Source organism: Mirounga angustirostris, unplaced genomic scaffold (assembly GCF_029215605.1).
Source record: "Mirounga angustirostris isolate CCGP_5_RB_7025 unplaced genomic scaffold, mMirAng1.0.hap1 SCAF_10, whole genome shotgun sequence".
Classification (NCBI taxonomy): Eukaryota; Metazoa; Chordata; class Mammalia; order Carnivora; family Phocidae; genus Mirounga; species Mirounga angustirostris.
Window position 1 is genome coordinate 66,083,032 of NW_026991718.1, and position 16,853 is coordinate 66,099,884.

At 37.5% G+C, this 16,853-nt stretch overlaps 1 protein-coding gene and 1 pseudogene across 7 annotated transcripts in view; one reads left to right on the plus strand and one right to left on the minus strand.

Moving 5' to 3' along the window:
- PSME4 (proteasome activator subunit 4) overlaps nt 1–16,853 on the plus strand; it is a 110,761-nt gene that overhangs the window by 10,118 nt on the left and 83,790 nt on the right. For all 7 annotated transcript variants that reach the window (XR_010405699.1, XR_010405700.1, XM_064572507.1 and 4 more), the window contains exons 2-3: nt 10,601–10,741; nt 11,377–11,493. Coding sequence is in view for 5 of the 7 variants with exons in the window: in XM_064572507.1 (XP_064428577.1) it covers nt 10,601–10,741; nt 11,377–11,493 (258 nt within the window). In the remaining 2 variants the exon portion in view is untranslated. The remainder of the gene's footprint in view (nt 1–10,600; nt 10,742–11,376; nt 11,494–16,853) is intronic.
- On the minus strand, nt 13,538–13,955 carry LOC123851312 (DNA-binding protein inhibitor ID-2-like; annotated as a pseudogene).

The window sequence follows — 16,853 nt, forward strand, 5'->3', positions numbered from 1 at the left end:
TCACTTTCCATTCTCTATTGCCATGTCTGGCTCTTAAGTGTAGTAAAGCATTTCAAGAGATGAAGGCCCCTTGTCCCTGACTCCAGGGAGAAGCAACTGGGGAAAGAATAGAGGGATCATTATTAGGTATTCATAGTGAATGACTGCATTACTGCAGAAATTGTCATGTCAGTTATAAGAAGTCATAAAGGATATAACTCTGAAATACAATATGCTGACACTCCAGTGAGTATTGTTTAGCCTGTGGTATAGATGGGGATAAAGAGAAGTGTGTACTTCAGATCTCCTTGTCTATTTAGGGCCTTCCGTCAAGAAATACTATGCTTGGTAAAGATAATAGACCTGTTTTATAGTGTGTTTCGGAAACCTACTCAATGTTTTAAGGCCAATTTACTTAATTTGGTAAAATATTTATTGTTAGTTTGAAGGGTTTTTTTTTTTCTTTTTAAAAATAGAACTAGTTCTCGTGAGCTGTTTTTAATTATGTAAGCCAGTATATTTCTCAAGATACACTCATACATTTGGTCAGCTGAAAAAATGTTTCTCAGAACATCCACCTTGTTTCATTCTTTGGTTAGAATTGAGGGTTATATATGTATAGAGGCATAGTCTCTGCCATCCTTACCTGTTAGTCATCTAAAGAAACACTACAATAGGGGCACCTGGGTGGCTCAGTCGTTAAGCGTCTGCCTTCGGCTCAGGTCATGATCCCAGAGTCCTGGGATCGAGCCCCGCATCGGGCTCCCTGCTCAGCGGGGAGTTTGCTTCTCCCTCTCCTACTCCCCCTGCTCTTCCCTATCTCGCTATATCTCTTCCTACTCTTCCTACTCTTCCCTATCTCGCTATATCTCTCTCTGTTAAATAAATAAATAAAATCTTTAAAAAAATAAAATAAATAAAATAAAAAAATAAAATGTTCAAAAAAAAAAAAAAGAAACACTATAATATATACATGTATAACTCCAGTAAGAAATAGAATGTGGAAAATACTCGTTTGGTACAAGCTATTAAGGGACAGAGAGGACAGAGATAGCACTTTTGGTTGGGAATGAAGGAAGACTCTGAAAGAGGAAGCCTTAAAGGATAGATAGGCTTTTAAGGATATGAACAAATAATTCACAAGAAAATATATAGTAAGCAAATACCTTAAGATATACTTAGCCTCATAACTGAAGAAATATTAATTGAAACAGATTGTATAAGTATTTTATTTTTAATGATTGAAATAGATTTTAAACCACCATATCTTGTACTCCAGTCAGTCTGCTAAGGTGCAGTGGTTCTCAAATGTAGTGAAACGTCTGGGAAGCATAAAAACAACTGGTACTCGGGGCCCATTTCAGATCCGTTAAATCAGAATGTCTTTCTTGTACATTAATCAATTACCCATCACCATAGCCTTGTGAGGAAACCCAGGTCTTAACAAATACAGAGATTAAATGACTTGCCCAAGGGACTGACCTAGAATACTTTGAATTCTCTGCAAATTTGTAGAACGTGCTGCTCCTGCTGGCTTGGCAGCTGTGTTGAAATCAATAAATATTCTGGCTATTCAGAGTTGATGATAACATTGGGAGTTGCAAAGCAATCTAGAGCATGGCAACATAAGATATTCTCCACTTTAGATAACACCTAATTTGCCTTTCTTCTATGTCAGCAGGCCCTTGGAATTGATATCCTTTATTGTTAATTTGTTTTTGTGTGTGTGTGATAGTGCATCCCTTTTCTTGATTCTCAGCTTGACCTCTTTGGAAGTGAAATGAGAAAATAAGGAACACTCTCTTGGTTGTGTCTTTTTGTCATAGAAGTATGCTGTTCTTGCTCTGTTCCTCTCCCTAGAGCTGTCTCTGTGCCTGTTCCTGCCTCTTTCCCCAAATGCTCAGATTTTCTTTTTAAAGATTTTATTTATTTATTTGAGAGAGAGAGAATGAGAGACAGAGAGCACGAGAGGGAGGAGGGTCAGAGGGAGAAGCAGACTCCCTGCCCAGCAGGGAGCCCGATGCGGGACTCGATCCCGGGACTCCAGGATCATGACCTGAGCCGAAGGCAGTCGCTTAACCAACTGAGCCACCCAGGCGCCCCAAATGCTCAGATTTTCTTGACCCTCGGTTGCTTATTCAGAGTGATGACGGCTTTCTGATCTTTCAAGATTCAGTTCAGTGGATGTTCATCTATGATGAAACATTGGCTAAAAAAAAAAAATCACAAAACTGATAGTACTTCATTTGTCTCCCTTACTTCTGTATATTTAAGTTTTCCAATACATAATTCCTCACATCTAGAGATGCATTTTGATTACATGGGTAATTGAATGAAAAGAGAAGGAAAGGTGGATTTATGAGAAAACCCTACATTTTATCTGTTCACTCACTATTCCTAGTAATGAGAAGCTGTATCTGCGTTTTGAAATACTGTTATGACGAAGGACTTAGTCCTGGAATAAAGTCAAAGTAATTAATTCCTGATCTTCTAGCTTTCTCTGCACATTTTGCCTTTTTTTATTTTTGTCATTGGTGATATCTTAGGAACAGAAGGAAGAGACAGTAAAGTGGGGAGGGAGGTTGGTTTTTTTGTTTATTGTTTTTTTCAGGCATCTCATTGACAAGTATTTTGAAGCAAATAACATTACCATGACCATTTACCTCTAGCCGTCAGGTATTAAGACATAGTTTTAAAAATTGTATGTCTCACCATTTATTCAGATATTTTACATTTTAGTACAGCTTTATTGTTTTAAAATGTAATTCCTAAAAATAAATAAATAAATATCTAAACCGGAAAAAAAAAATGTAATTCCTATACATTCGTCTTAGAAAAATTACCTTTTTTTTTAAAGATTTTATTTATGTATCTGAGAGAGAAAGAGAACAAGCAGGGGGGTGGGGCAGAGGGAGAGGGAGAAACAGACTCCCCGATGAGCAGGGAGCCCCATGCAGGGCTCAGTCCTAGAACCCTGAGACCATGACCTGAGCCAAAGTCAGACATTTAACGGACTGAGCCACTCAGGCGCCCTCTTTCAGATAAATCTCTAATGAATCTTTTTGTTGATATTATTAATGGAACAGTTTACCTCCATTCACCACTGTTTTTTATCTGGTTACCGTAAAGAAGGCTGCCAATTTTAAAAAACATATTCTGTGGATTTTCTTATTTAGTCTAAAAGTGGGTTTTTCGGGGGCACCTGGGTGGCTCAGTCGTTAAGCATCTGCCTTCGGCTCAGGTCATGATCCCAGGGTTTTGGGATCGAGTCCCACATCGGGCTCCCTGCTCAGCGGGAAGCCTGCTTTTCCCTCTCCCACTCCCCCTTGCTTGTGTTCCCTCTTGCGCTGTCTCTCTGTCAAATAAATAAAATCTTTAAAAAAAAATAAAAGTGGGTTTTTCTTGTTGCTGGATTTAGATGTTGTAGGGAAAATCATAGCATTGACAACATACTCTTTTACCCTTCCTGAAACAGTTACCCCTATTTGTGTTTCCTAGTTTACTCTTTAATCTCTAGATTCAGAATAATGCTAAATAATAATAGTAAGAATAGTCATTATTGTCTTGAATCTCTGGTTTTAAAGGTTGTAGACCTTTAAAGGTTTTTGGTTTTAAAGAAGTGCCTCTTGCTGTGGATTGTGTAAGATTGTTGAATCACAGATCTGTACCTCTGAAACAAATAATACATTATATGTTAAAAAAAGAAGAAGAAGAAGAAGAAGAAGATAGCAGGAGGGGAAGAATGAAGGGGGGGAATCGGAGGGGGAGACGAACCATGAGAGACTATGGACTCTGAGAAACAAACTGAGGGTTCTAGAGGGGAGGGGGTGGGAGGATGGGTTAGCCTGGTGATGGGTATTAAAGAGGGCACATTCTGCATGGAGCACTGGGTGTCATACACAAACAATGAATCATGGAACACTACATCAAAAACTAATGATGTAATGTATGATGATTAACATAACATAATAATAAAAAAATAGAAAAAAAATAAAGAAGTGCCTCTTAGAGGGGGAATGCCTTAAGTCTGATATTGGCTATTTAATTAAGACTGTGTATTTTTAAATAATTTGGTTTCTTTTTGTTATACCATCTAATATTTTCTAATTTATATTTTACTATAATCAGACTGTTTGGCCAGAATAATGTCCATGTTAGAATTAAGTGAGTTTATGACCAGTTTTATAGGTATTCCACAGAAGATTGAAAAGAGGGCACAGTTTCTGTAATCTCATTTTTTGTCTTTTAAAAAAGTCAGCTTTATTATATAATTTTAATTACCTTTAGTCAAAGTCTGATTGAAATGTTAAAGACAGTCATTGATTTTGTTGTTCCTATTCAGCACATAAAATTTCATTTTCTTTTTCAAGACTAGGTATTAGGTATATGGTATACTTTTATCAGGAGAGGCATAATCCCTGGTTCTCGTTTTGTGATGTTAAGGGCCATTCTGCATTCTTTAGAGATTGCAAAATGGTTCTTTGCTTATTAGCTGCAGTTCTCTAAAAAACTTTTACTCCTGAACTATTGTTTACCCGGAGGTACAATTCTTATAGAAGCCAGGATAAATGTTTCATTGGTTCTCTTTATTTACCAGTTGTTTTTTTTTTAAGATTTATTTATTTTAGAGAGAGAGCGCATGCCCATGCAAGCAGGGGGAGGGGCAGAGGGAGAGAACTCAAGCAGACTCACCGCGGAGTGTGGGCTCATCCGAGGGAGGGTTGGATCTAACAGAGCTGAGATGAGCTGAGATCACAACCTGAGCTGAAATCAGGAGTCCAAGGCTTAACAGATTGAGCCACCCAGGCACCCTCTTTACCAGTTTTTAAGATAATGACTTGGTCCCATAGCATTCTTCAAGGGCATAATCTGTGGGGTTTTTCTTTTGTTTGTATTTATATTTTTTAGTTTCATTATGAACTCAGTGGATTTAAACATACATTGCAGGTAATTACCGTGATTCATGCTCTGGTGTCATTTTTGGCTAGGGAGAACCCTACAACCTGACTCCTGTGCTCTTTTAAATAGGACTTTAGTAGTCTTTTTTTTTTTTTTTTAAGATTTTATTTATTTATTTGAGAGAGAGAGAATGAGAGAGAGCACATGAGAGGGGGGAGGGTCAGAGGGAGAAGCAGACTTCCTGCCGAGCAGAGAGCCCGATGCGGGACTCGATCCAGGGACTCCAGGATCATGACCTGAGCCGAAGGCAGTCGCTTAACCAACTGAGCCACCCAGGCGCCCCAGGACTTTAGTAGTCCTTGATAAGGGCTGTTTTTATTAAAAGAAATGTAGAAATGCAGAAATATTGATTACCTAATTTTAAACATTGTATTTTACAACAGAAATTTGATATGAAATGTTTTTACATGTTTTAATTACAAAAATAATGCCTTTTTACTTAAGAAAGTTAGAATAAACAAAGATATATAGGAAAACATGAAAATCACTCCATTTTACCATAGAGGTAATGTGTTATGATGTCTGTTTTATCTTTTAATCTTAATGTATGATTATATATTTTCTTTGGTTGTATTCATATATGTTTTGTTATCTTGCTTTTTTTAAAAAAGATTTTATTGGGGCGCCTGGGTGGCTCAGTCGTTTAAGTGTCTGCCTTCAGCTCAGGTCATGATCCCAGGGTCCTGAGATTGAGCCCCACATTGCTCTCCTTCTGTGTGCTCTCTCAAATAAATAATAAATCTTTTTTATTTTTAAAGATTTTATTTATTTATTTGACAGACACAACAAGAGAGGGAACACAGCAGGGGGGAGTGGGAGAGGCACCTGAGGCACCCAGGCACCCCTAAATTAATAAATCTTTTTTTTTTTAAGATTTTATTTATTTATTTGATAGAGAGAGCGAGAGAGCACAAGCAGGGGGAACAGTAGAGGGAGAGGGAGAAGCAAGTTCCCCGCCGAGCAGGGAGCCCGATGCAGGGCTCGATCCCAGGACCCTGGGATCATGACCTGAGCCAAAGGCAGACGCTTAACCATCTGAGCCACCCAGGCGCCCCCTAAATTAATAAATCTTAAAAAAAAAAGATTTTATTTATTTGAGAGAGAGAGAGTACATGCGAGAGAGCACAAGCACAAACAGGGGGCAGGGGCGGGGCAGAGGCAGAGAGAAAAGCAGGCAGGAGCCCCTCTCCGTGTTTGATCCCAGGACCCCTAACCTGAGCCAAAGGCAGACGCTTAACTGACTAAGCCACCCAGGTGCCCCTTGTATCCTACTTTTTTTTTTTTTAATAAGACATTTCATTTCACATCCACTAAAGTGCTTTAAAAACATATTTTAAGTGACTGCATTATATCTAAAGGCATAAACCACAATTTAGCAAACCATTCTCTTATTTCGGCTTCCTTTTTTTTCCCCAGGAAAATTTTACTGCAAATGTGCAATGAAAAACTTTGGTATTTTGACTTTGATATTCTAGATTTTTACTTAGGATGTATTGTTAGATGTGGAGTGTTTTGGTTTTTTTTTTAAGATTTATTTATTTGAGAGAGAGAGAGTGTAAGGCGGGCGGAGAGGAAGAGGAAGAGGGAGAGGATCTCAAGCAGACTCCCTACTGAGCATGGAGCAGAAATCAAGTCAGATGCTCAACCACTCGACTGACTGAGCCACCCAGACGACCCTAGATGTAGGATTTTTTAAAAGCGATTGAGTCCCACATGGGGTTCCCTGCTTAGCAGGGAGCCTGCTTCTCCCTCTGCTCCTTCCCCTGCTTGTGCTCTCTCTCTCTCTCTCAAATAAATAAATAAAATCTTTCCAAAAAAAAAAAAATCCATCAGTGTTTTAAATGAATATAGTTAAACTCTAGTTTTTAAATTTTATAAGTAAAATTCCATTTTTTTGTCTTTTGAGTAGGACTACCCAAAATAAAGCATTTACTTAAGATTAAATGTCATTGCTAAATGTCTTAACATCTTTTATAATTACAAATAGTCTTTTTTTTTTTTTAAGATTTTATTTATTTATTTGACAGAGAGAGAGATAGCGAGAGAGGGAACACAAGCAGGGGGAGTGGGAGAAGGAGAAGCAGGCCTCCCGCGGAGCAGGGAGCCCGATGTGGGGCTCGATCCCAGGACCGTGGGATCATGACCTGAGCCGAAGGCAGACGCTTAATGACTGAGCCACCCAGGCGCCCCTATAATTACAAATAATCTTAATGTTGTTCTGAAATTATATTAATTTTACTTGATTGATGGCTAAAGTTAGAACCTTAGAAACCCAGCGAGGGCCTTAAAGAAAAATAACTGGTGAATGACAAAGCTTGTATTGAAACCAGTATTTTTAGCCTCTTGTCAAGCTCTAATTCTTCGTTCGTTTCAGTAACGTATAATTTTGTATTACTTCAAACTTCCTTGTAATGAATAGTAAACTATCTTCAGGTTGTATAGTAGAAAAAACCTTGACAGTATTGCACACTTTATTAAATAACTACTGTTCCTGGTATGCTACTGCCTTTCTTTGCTTGAGATTAAAAATTAAAGCATTTGATTAATACGTATAAGGTTGTGAGGAGGAAGGAAGCAATTAAAAAGTGCTTTTGTATTATCTTTCATAGTTTTTCTCCCCTGTGGGAGGATGGAACATAATGACATCATCTATATATTCTGGATAGTTTTAAGAAACTCTGTTCAAAAGATCAATCATGACTCTTACCAAGGTTTTCAAGTATTTTGAGACCTCTAATAGTAATTTTTAGTTCTAAAACTTAAAGTGAAAATTAGAAAAAGAAAAGATTATCAATATGGTCAAAAGTAGGATTTTTGAACATAAATATACAGAAAAACCAACTGGAGTAGTTTTTGAAAAATGAAGGTTCTTAGTCTCCACCCTGAGTATTTTTTTTTTATTTTTTTGAACAATTTTATTGCAGTTCACACTCCTGGTATTTTAATGGTCTAGATTTAAGATGGAACTCAGGAATATGCATTTTAAACAGTCTAATAGACATTTGCTAGGTATTATCAAGGCACTTTTTCCAAAGTGGGTATAGGACTTTATACACCTAACATTAACATATGAAAGGTCCGGTTGTCCCACATTCTCACCCAAACTAGATATTATTAGGCTTTTTAGTTTTAGTCAGTCTGGTGGGTGTAAAGTGATACCTTACTGTGGTTTTAATTTGCTTTTACTGGTGAGTAAGGGTGTTGAGTATCTTTACATAGCTTATTAGCCATCTGTATGTTGTCTTCTGAGAAGTGCCTGCCTGAGTCTTTTGCTTTTTTTTTTTTTTTAAATCTGGTTGTGTCTACTGATTTGAAGGAGTTCTTATGTAATTTGCATAAGAGTACTTTCTCAGGTGGATGTATTCCAAATATCACATTGGGCTTTTCACTTTTAATAGTGTTTTATTGTGAACAGAATTTCTCAATTTTTATGAAAAGCAATTATTAATTTTCTTGTACTTTTTGTGCTCTTCAGAACAAATTTTTCTTGGACTGCATTTTGAGAAATGCTGAGACAAGAACCACTTTCTGGTTGACAGGAACTGTTTCCTGGTTGACAGGGAAAATAGAAGGTTTCTTTCTGAGTAATCCCCTAACATCTCTAGTTTTGTCAGCAGTTCTACCTCCTCTAGGAATCCCCCTGTTGGTCTCTTCTTTTCATAATATTAAATTTGGGGCTCTGAATTTTGTGTTCCTAATGTTAAGCGTATAGTTGCCTTTCTACTGCAGTAAATGCAATGGACTGTAGCTAAGTTATTTCGATGACTTAGAGCCATGTTTCCCCAGTTTTTATCCAGAAGTATCCTAGCCACAGAGGAAAGTACAGAGCTCCAGGGGCATCCAGAGTCCTGGCTAGACCTGAAGTAGCCACTGAAAGCAAAGGATGGTTCTTTGAACTCTTCTCTGTGTAGTTTTTAGGAATATAGTTTGCTTTCATTTGAAAGTAGTGTTGATTCTACCTTTTACTCCAAAATTTAGAGTGAACTTGAGGGGAGGCTGCAGGAGGCTGTACCACGTTTATTCAGCAACTTAAAGTGCCCCTGGTAGCCCTGGGCTTAGGGTTTTTATATATTGCCTTCACTATTCCATTTGCTTTACCAGCCCAGTGTAGTTAAGAAACTTGCACAGTAATTACTGGCAGAAGCAAAACAGTATTTCACTCTCGTTGCTCTGCTGTCTATACTATCCGGTCACAGAGTACTAAGGTGAAATCATGGGATTCTGTCTTGAAACAAGAGAAAAGAGCTGAATGAATAAATAAATACACAACAGCCTGAGAAAATGAAAAAGTATGTTTTTAGTGGACCAAGAATTTTGAGGAATTTCTGGAAAGGAAAAGCAGTTAGATACCCTAATTTTAGAAGTTAAGCATAAATTCAATTTGATCTTAGCTATTGGGGCAGTGCTAAAGAACATATAAGGATTATTAATATCTTTTCTGTTGGTTTATATATTTGTAAAATGATTCTTTCTCAAAGGTGTTTATGATTTTTAAGTGTTCACTAATTTGTTCTAAGTAGTTTTGGTTACTTAAGTTTTTGTTACTTATGCATCCTTAAAATAGTCTATAATTAATTAGTCATTCTTGCTTTTTAGGACACCTTTTCCTTTGCTTGTAGTCGATGCTTTTGATTACCTTGGTTATCTAAAGTTAAAAAACTAAACATGTATAACTTTGAAGTAAAATACTATATTATTTTTGATAGTAACTTAATTTTAGTATAACTGTGAGTTAACTCAGAAACACATGGTATTATAAGTTATGTAACTTGGTGTATTTTAGGATTCTAAGCAAACCATTATTCTTTCTTCAAAGATTCTGTGATTAAACAGTAAACTTCTATATCTGTACTCTCCCGTTCTGTTTTATTCTTTATATTGTGATATGCTGTTTTTAAGTAGTTCTAGGAGTTGTATATAAACAGATAATTCTCTTGAATGAGCACTTACTTAATAAAAGGAAGGGGACAAAGGAACCCATTTCAGGGATACTAATGGCCAAAGGCCAGTTAAGACCAAACAACAATAAGACAACAGTATTTTAATTGGTCACTGAATGTTGATGAGAATTCAGTTATCATTATAAGCCTTTTGTTAATTAAATTATTATTTGGTAGTCTTAATTAAAACAGAATAATTTTTCCTACATAATGAGTAAAGATATAAATGCTTAACATCAAGGGCATTTGAAATTAAGGTGTCATAATACATATTTTTTTTTATTGTGGCAAAAACAAATTTACTCTTAACAATTTTTAAGTGTACCCTACAGTATTATTAGCATATGTACATTATACAATGGATCTTCAGAACTTTTTCATCTTACGTAACTGAAACTCTGTACTCCTTGAATAACTCCGTGTTTCCTTGTGTGCCCCACCTCCACTTGTCCCTGTAACTACTATTCTACTTTTTTTTCAATGAGTTTGATTATTTTAGATACTGCATATAAGTGGAATCGTGCAGTATTTGTCTTTTATGATTGGCTAATTTCACAGCATAATAATAATACACACACACACCACAAATACACACTGCATTTTGTTTATTCATTCATCCATTGATGGACATTCATGTTTCTTCCACACTTTGGCAGTGAATAATGCTGGCAGTGAATATGGGTAACTTATTTTTAAAGGCTATATTGATTTTTCTGTTGCAGATATATTCGACTTTATGGGAGAAAATTTAGCAAAGAAGATCATGTTCTTTTTATCAAGTTATTGTATGAGCTGGTATCAATTCCAAAACTGGAAATCAGCATGATGCAGGGATTTGCCCGTCTCTTGATCAACTTGTTAAAGTAAGTACATTTCTTGTGATTTCTGCTAACAGTTTTTGGTTTGTTTCTTCAAGGTTTTAGGCAACAAGAGCTAAGTGTTCTTTGGTAAGAAGACCCAAGTCCCAAATTGCCAGTTTGCAAAAAGGTTGCAGAAAATTTTATCATAAGTTTAAGCCATACGTGTTAATTAATTAAAATTCTGTCTCCTTGTGAGGCCTTCTGTTTTGTAGCACACATGGAAATATATGTTACTTGATGTTCGTTTAAACTAGTTTTCTTCCATTATGTATGTGGTAAGATCCTGAAGGAGTCATGAATCATTTATTCTTTACGCCTATGTACCCAGCACAATGCTGGAAACAATTAAATACTCCATAGATAACATGGGAAAATAGGATATTCATTGGCAGTAATGGTGGCACAAATTTAAATGCCCCCTTTTACCTGGTGCTCTTTGAGGTTTGAGCAGCAGCAAGAATCTGGTGCATTGTTCTTCCTACTACTGCATTCTACCAGTGAGTTGCTGTGGATAGGGAAAAGCAAGGCCCACCAGGATGACAGCAGCATTTAACAACTGTCATCCCTGTGTAGTAGGTGTAATATAAACAGCTGTGCATGAATATATACATATATGGTTAGTTTTTTTTTATTATTAGGAAAAAGGAACTTCTTTCAAGAGATGATTTGGAGTTACCTTGGAGACCACTTTATGACATGGTGGAAAGAATACTATATTCCAAGACAGAGCACCTGGGATTAAATTGGTTTCCTAAGTAAGTTTCCTTTTAAAGTACTTCTTTGGGAGCACTTGGGGCTTTTTAGAATTTGGTCATAACTGAGAAATGATTGGGTTATTTGAGATAAGCAAATAGACATTTCAGTGTGCTCATTTCTTTGTAACTTCACTCTCAAAACAATTTATTGCCCTCTTTAAACTGTATCTGAAGTTACACTTAAGAATTTCCTACCAGGATATCTGACAGCTAACATTACCATACTGGCCAAAGACAGCAGATTTTCGTTTGAAATCTAGTATTTTGTCATTGAAAGTAATGCACATTTGGCATTCTTCATTATATGTTCACATGTGTTTTAATTCTTCAAGTAAAATGAATGCCTCAAGAAGAGGAGCTTGGCATATTCCAGAGGGTACCCACATCCCAGTTAAAGAAACGTTAGTTTCACTGACTGTTCATGGAATGCAAGCTATTCAAATGCACAACTTCTTGGTTTAGACACACTAGGATGCAGTGTTTAAACATACTAGGATTATGAATGTCTGGTTGATTATACCTTCTTTTATGTACATCCTAACTCTTCCAGATCTTGAATTCTGGTACCTTTTGTATTTTATTATGAGTTTACAGAATACAATATGATGATCTGTCGTTTTTTGGTAAATAGTGATTTTTTTTAAAAAAGATTATTTATTTATTTGGCACAGAGAGAGACGGCGAGAGAGGGAATACAAGCAGGGGGAGTGGGAGAGGGAGAAGCAGGCTTCCTGCAGAGCGGGGAGCCCAATGTGGGGCTCGATCCCAGGACCCTGGGATCATGACCTGAGCCAAAGCCAGATGCCTAATGACTGAGCCACCCAGGCGCCCCTGTAAATAGTGATTTTAGACTTGACTGCAAAGTATCGTTCTTCCTTGTTAACAAGGCTTTATCTATTTATGATCCAGCTCTTAATTTTCTCAGTCTTGGTATATTCGGCTTAAAATACTCTTAAACTTTGGCTCATTCGGTTAAATGTCCAACTCTTGAACTCAGGGTCGTGGGTTCAAGCCCTGCATTGGGCTACTTCAAAAAAACAAAACCTCCTTTTTTTTTCTTTTCGTTTCTTTTTCTTTTTTTTTTTTTTGACTTCAGACATGTTTATTATAATCTTATACAGTTTACATAAATTTGGACTTGTATTTATTTGGGCTCAGTTATAACATAGCATAATAAAAATCTAAGCACTGGTCCTCTGAAATAAAGCAGGCAATCACCATTCAATAAACACGATTTAATTTGTATAAAAGGATTAAGTTTACAACTAAACTTTTATAAAAAGTTTAGCATAAGTACATCATTACACTTTCTTTGTATGCAGAAATATACATCTCTGCCACTATTCAAGAAAACTCTAATTAAAGAGTTCACAAGGTTTCACCACACACACATGCACGTGCTTGCGCGCATGCATGCACATATACATACATATATATACACACACAGCATTCATTAGGCTTGTGTCAAAAGGGTCATTTCTGGCCAAAAGACTTCATTTAAGTAACTGAATACTGGATTCTTCTGGTATTCACGCTCCACCTTTGAAAAAAGGCAAAGTCTGTTTAAATTGGGAAATTCCTTACGATTTTAATGTTTTCACTCCTCATGGTGGAAATAGTATATAAAGAAAATCTTCCAACTGCAGAAAGGGCATTTAAAAGTCTTTTTCATAAATAACTAATACCACAGTCCAGGTCAGAGAACACCCTGGGGAAGATGGTCATTCTTAGTTTTCTTTCCATTTTTAAAAAATGTCCATTCAGTTTGTTGTTCTTCTTGTGAAATGGTTGAAAAATAAGTTCAGGGGGTGCCTGGGTGGCTCAGTCGGTTAAGCGTCTGCCTTCGGCTGATCTCAGCGTCCTGGGATTGAGCCCTGCATCTGGCTCCCTGCTCAGCAGGCAGTCTGCTTCTCCCTCTGCCCCTCCCCCCCCACTAATGTGCACAGGGGCTTTCTCTCTCCCTCTCTCACAAAAAATAAATAAATAAAATCTTAAAGTAAGTTCAGTGATCCTGTGAATTCGTTGTTCTTGTGCAAAGAAAAGGAAAGTCATGAACACCATTTATTCAGCCACAGAGCGCTTTGCTGTCATTTGATATTAATTCAGAAGAGAATTCAGAAGCCTGCAAGGACAGGATACTGATGTCTGTGTTTAGGGTGGTGAGCAGTGCCCCGGATGCCTGGCTCTGTCCGGGTCGCTAGTAGTATGGGCTGACAATAGTGGGGTGCGAGTCCAGGGTGATCTGCAGGTCCAAGATGCCTTGTTGCAGGATTTCCATCTTGCTCATCTTCTTGTTCTGGGGGATGCTGGGCACCAGCTCTGTGAGTTTGGAGTAGCAGTCGTTCATGTTGTATAGAAGGCTCATCGGGTCCTCCATCAGGGCTTTGCTCCAGGAGATGACCAGGCTGTGGTCCAAAAGACTGTTTTTTTCTAACAGGCCTCATTGCACTAAAGGCTTTCATGCTGATGTGTGAGGAAGGAGAGACCAGGAAGGAGCCGACTGCCCAGGGGCTCATGCCTCCGCCACCTGTGGATCTTCCTGGGCTTTCTGTGCTCCACACCGGGCTGGGCTCAGAATCTTCTTTGTTATAAGTAGGCTCCACAACTCAGGGCTTGAACCCGCGCGACACTGAGATCAACACCTGAGCCGGAATCAAGAGTCCGAGGCTTAACTGACTGACCCACCCAGGCGCCCCTAAGAAAAAACTCTTAAAACTATTTGTAATCGAGGTTTATTTTTAGGAAAGTTTCTACAATTTTCTTCAGTTTACCTCTCCTCTCATTACCTAGAGTTGTTTGTCATACACATATGTACTTATTTCCTGAAGAGCACCATTTTACACACTTGTGTTATTTTCCTCTTTCTTTTTTATAAATTAAGTCCTTAAAGATTTATTTCTGTGATTTCTCTCTCAGTTCTAGTCATGTTTTCATTCTTTCATGACTTCTTGTAGCCTCCCCAGTTCAGTTATTTTAATCCATGATCATTTCTCAGGCTTCACTGAAGTCAGAAGCCTTTGTTATACCCTTACCATAGAATTTTTTGAAAATGACTGCAGATGGCAGACTTTAAAAGATTTTTAGGTCATAAGTAAATAGTGAAATGATATAAATGAAAAGAGTTTTGAAAAAAATGACTGTAGGTGATCCTGAACTTAGGACGTAATTGGTTTTTGGACAATGGTCACAAATAGGGTGGTGAGAGATCATTTCTTTCCTGAAGATTTTATGGGTTAAAATGACGAAACCCATTTCAACCATAAAAAGAGAAAATTCATCATGAAGCTAAATGGTACATCTTCAGATGTATTTTTACAAGTATTATTATGAAAACCCAAAATTTAGCATAAAAGCTTTGTTGTAAAAGTTCCGAGTATTAATTCTGCTGGAAGAAACATGGCACGGATTGGATTGACTGGGCCTTCTTAAAATATGAGGCCGTTGAACTGGAATCACAGTTTCATAGATTTCAGGGACCTTTAAACTGTGTTCAAAATAAGTTATCTTTTCGAAATTTTCCTGGCTGGTTTTTTGGCTGCCTCAGAAAATCTTTGGTAAATGCTAGGGGAGAAAAGTCAGCTTCTTCAATAATTTCTTCTCCAGTTAGGTCCTTTACTTGCTTTTTCGTGACCAACCTCCTTACTTCCTGCCCTGAGGTATATCTTTTCAAAGGCAGCTGCTTCCTTTTAAGTCCTGCATGGTCACTAATACATATCTATGGCTTTCTTCTTTCCTGGAAATTGTGTCAGAACTTATCACTGTTCATGTCAGTCACTGCTTATAGTTCAACCCTGCATCTGGATACTCTGCTTATTACCATGTCTTTTCCTGAAGCATCCCGTCATTCTTGCTCTCATGGAAACCTCCTTCCTTAGAAGTTTGACCATGGCTGTTCTTGGTCTTTTGAAGAGACATCGTGTCTTTGCTGAAATAAATCTTTGCTTGGTTTAGAGCAGGCAGCACCCCCTTTTGTATTGTGTAGTTATTTTCAAATGAAATTTGTAAATAATTTACTTATATTCTTTATCTGTACTCAATGACAAATATAAATAATGTCTTTTTTTAATTTAAATTCAGTTAATCAACATATAATATATTACTGGTTTCAGAGGTAGAAGGCAGTGATTCATCAGTCTTATATAATACCCAGTGCTCATTACATCACAATCCCTTCTTAATGTCCATCACCCAGTTAGCCCATCCTCCCACCCCGCTCCCCTCCAGCAACCCTCAGTTTGTTTCCAATGATTAAGAGTCTCTTATGGTTTCTCTCCCTGTCTGATTTCGTCTTGTTTTATTTTTTCCTCTCTTTCCCTATGATGCCCTGTTTTATTTCTTAAATTCTACATATAAGTGAGATCATACAATAATTGTCTTTCTTTGAATGACTTATTCCACTTAGCATACTACCCTGTAGTTCCATCCACATCGTTGCAAATGGCCAAATTTCATTTTTTGGGGGATGGGTGAGTAGTATTCTGTTGTATACATATATCACATCTTCTTTATTCATCTGTCGATGGACATCTGGGCTCTTTCCATAGTTTGGCTATTGTGGACATTGCTGCTATAAACATTGGAGTGCAGATGCTCCTTCAGATCACTACATTTGTATCTTTGGGGTGAATACCCAGTAGTGCAATTGCTAGGTCATAGGGTATCTCTATTTTCAACGTTATGAGGAACCTCCATACTGTTGTCCAGAGTGGCTGCACCAGCTTGCATTCCCACCAACAGTGTAGGAGGGTTCCCCTTTCTCCACATCCTCGCCAACGTCTGTCGTTTCCTGACTTGTTAATTTTAGCCATTCTGACTGGTGTAAGGTGGTATCTCATTGAGGTTTCGATTTGGATTTCCCTGATGCCGAGCGATTTTGAGCTCTTTTTCATGTGTCTGTTGGCCATTTGGATGTCTTCTTTGGAAAAATGTCTGTTCATGTCTTCTGCCCATTTCTTGATTGGATTCTTTGTTCTTTGGGTGTTGAGTTTGATAAGTTCTTTATAGATTTTGGATACTAGCCCTTTATCTGATACGTCATTTGCAAATATTTTCTCCCATTCTGTCGATTGTCTTTTGGTTTTGTCGACTGTTTTCTTTGCTCTGCAAAAGCTTTTTATCTTGATGAAGTCCCAATAGTTCATTTTTGCTTTTGTTTCCCTTGCCTTTGGAGACATGTCTAGCAAGAAGTTGCTGTGGCTGAGGTTGAAGAGGTTGCTGCCTGTGTTCTGCTCTAGGATTTTGATGGATTCCTGTCTCACATTTAGGTCTTTCATCCATTTGAGTCTGTTTTTTTGTGTGGTGTAAGGAAATGGTCCAGTTTCATTCTTCTGCATGTGGCTGTCCAATTCTCCCAACATCAT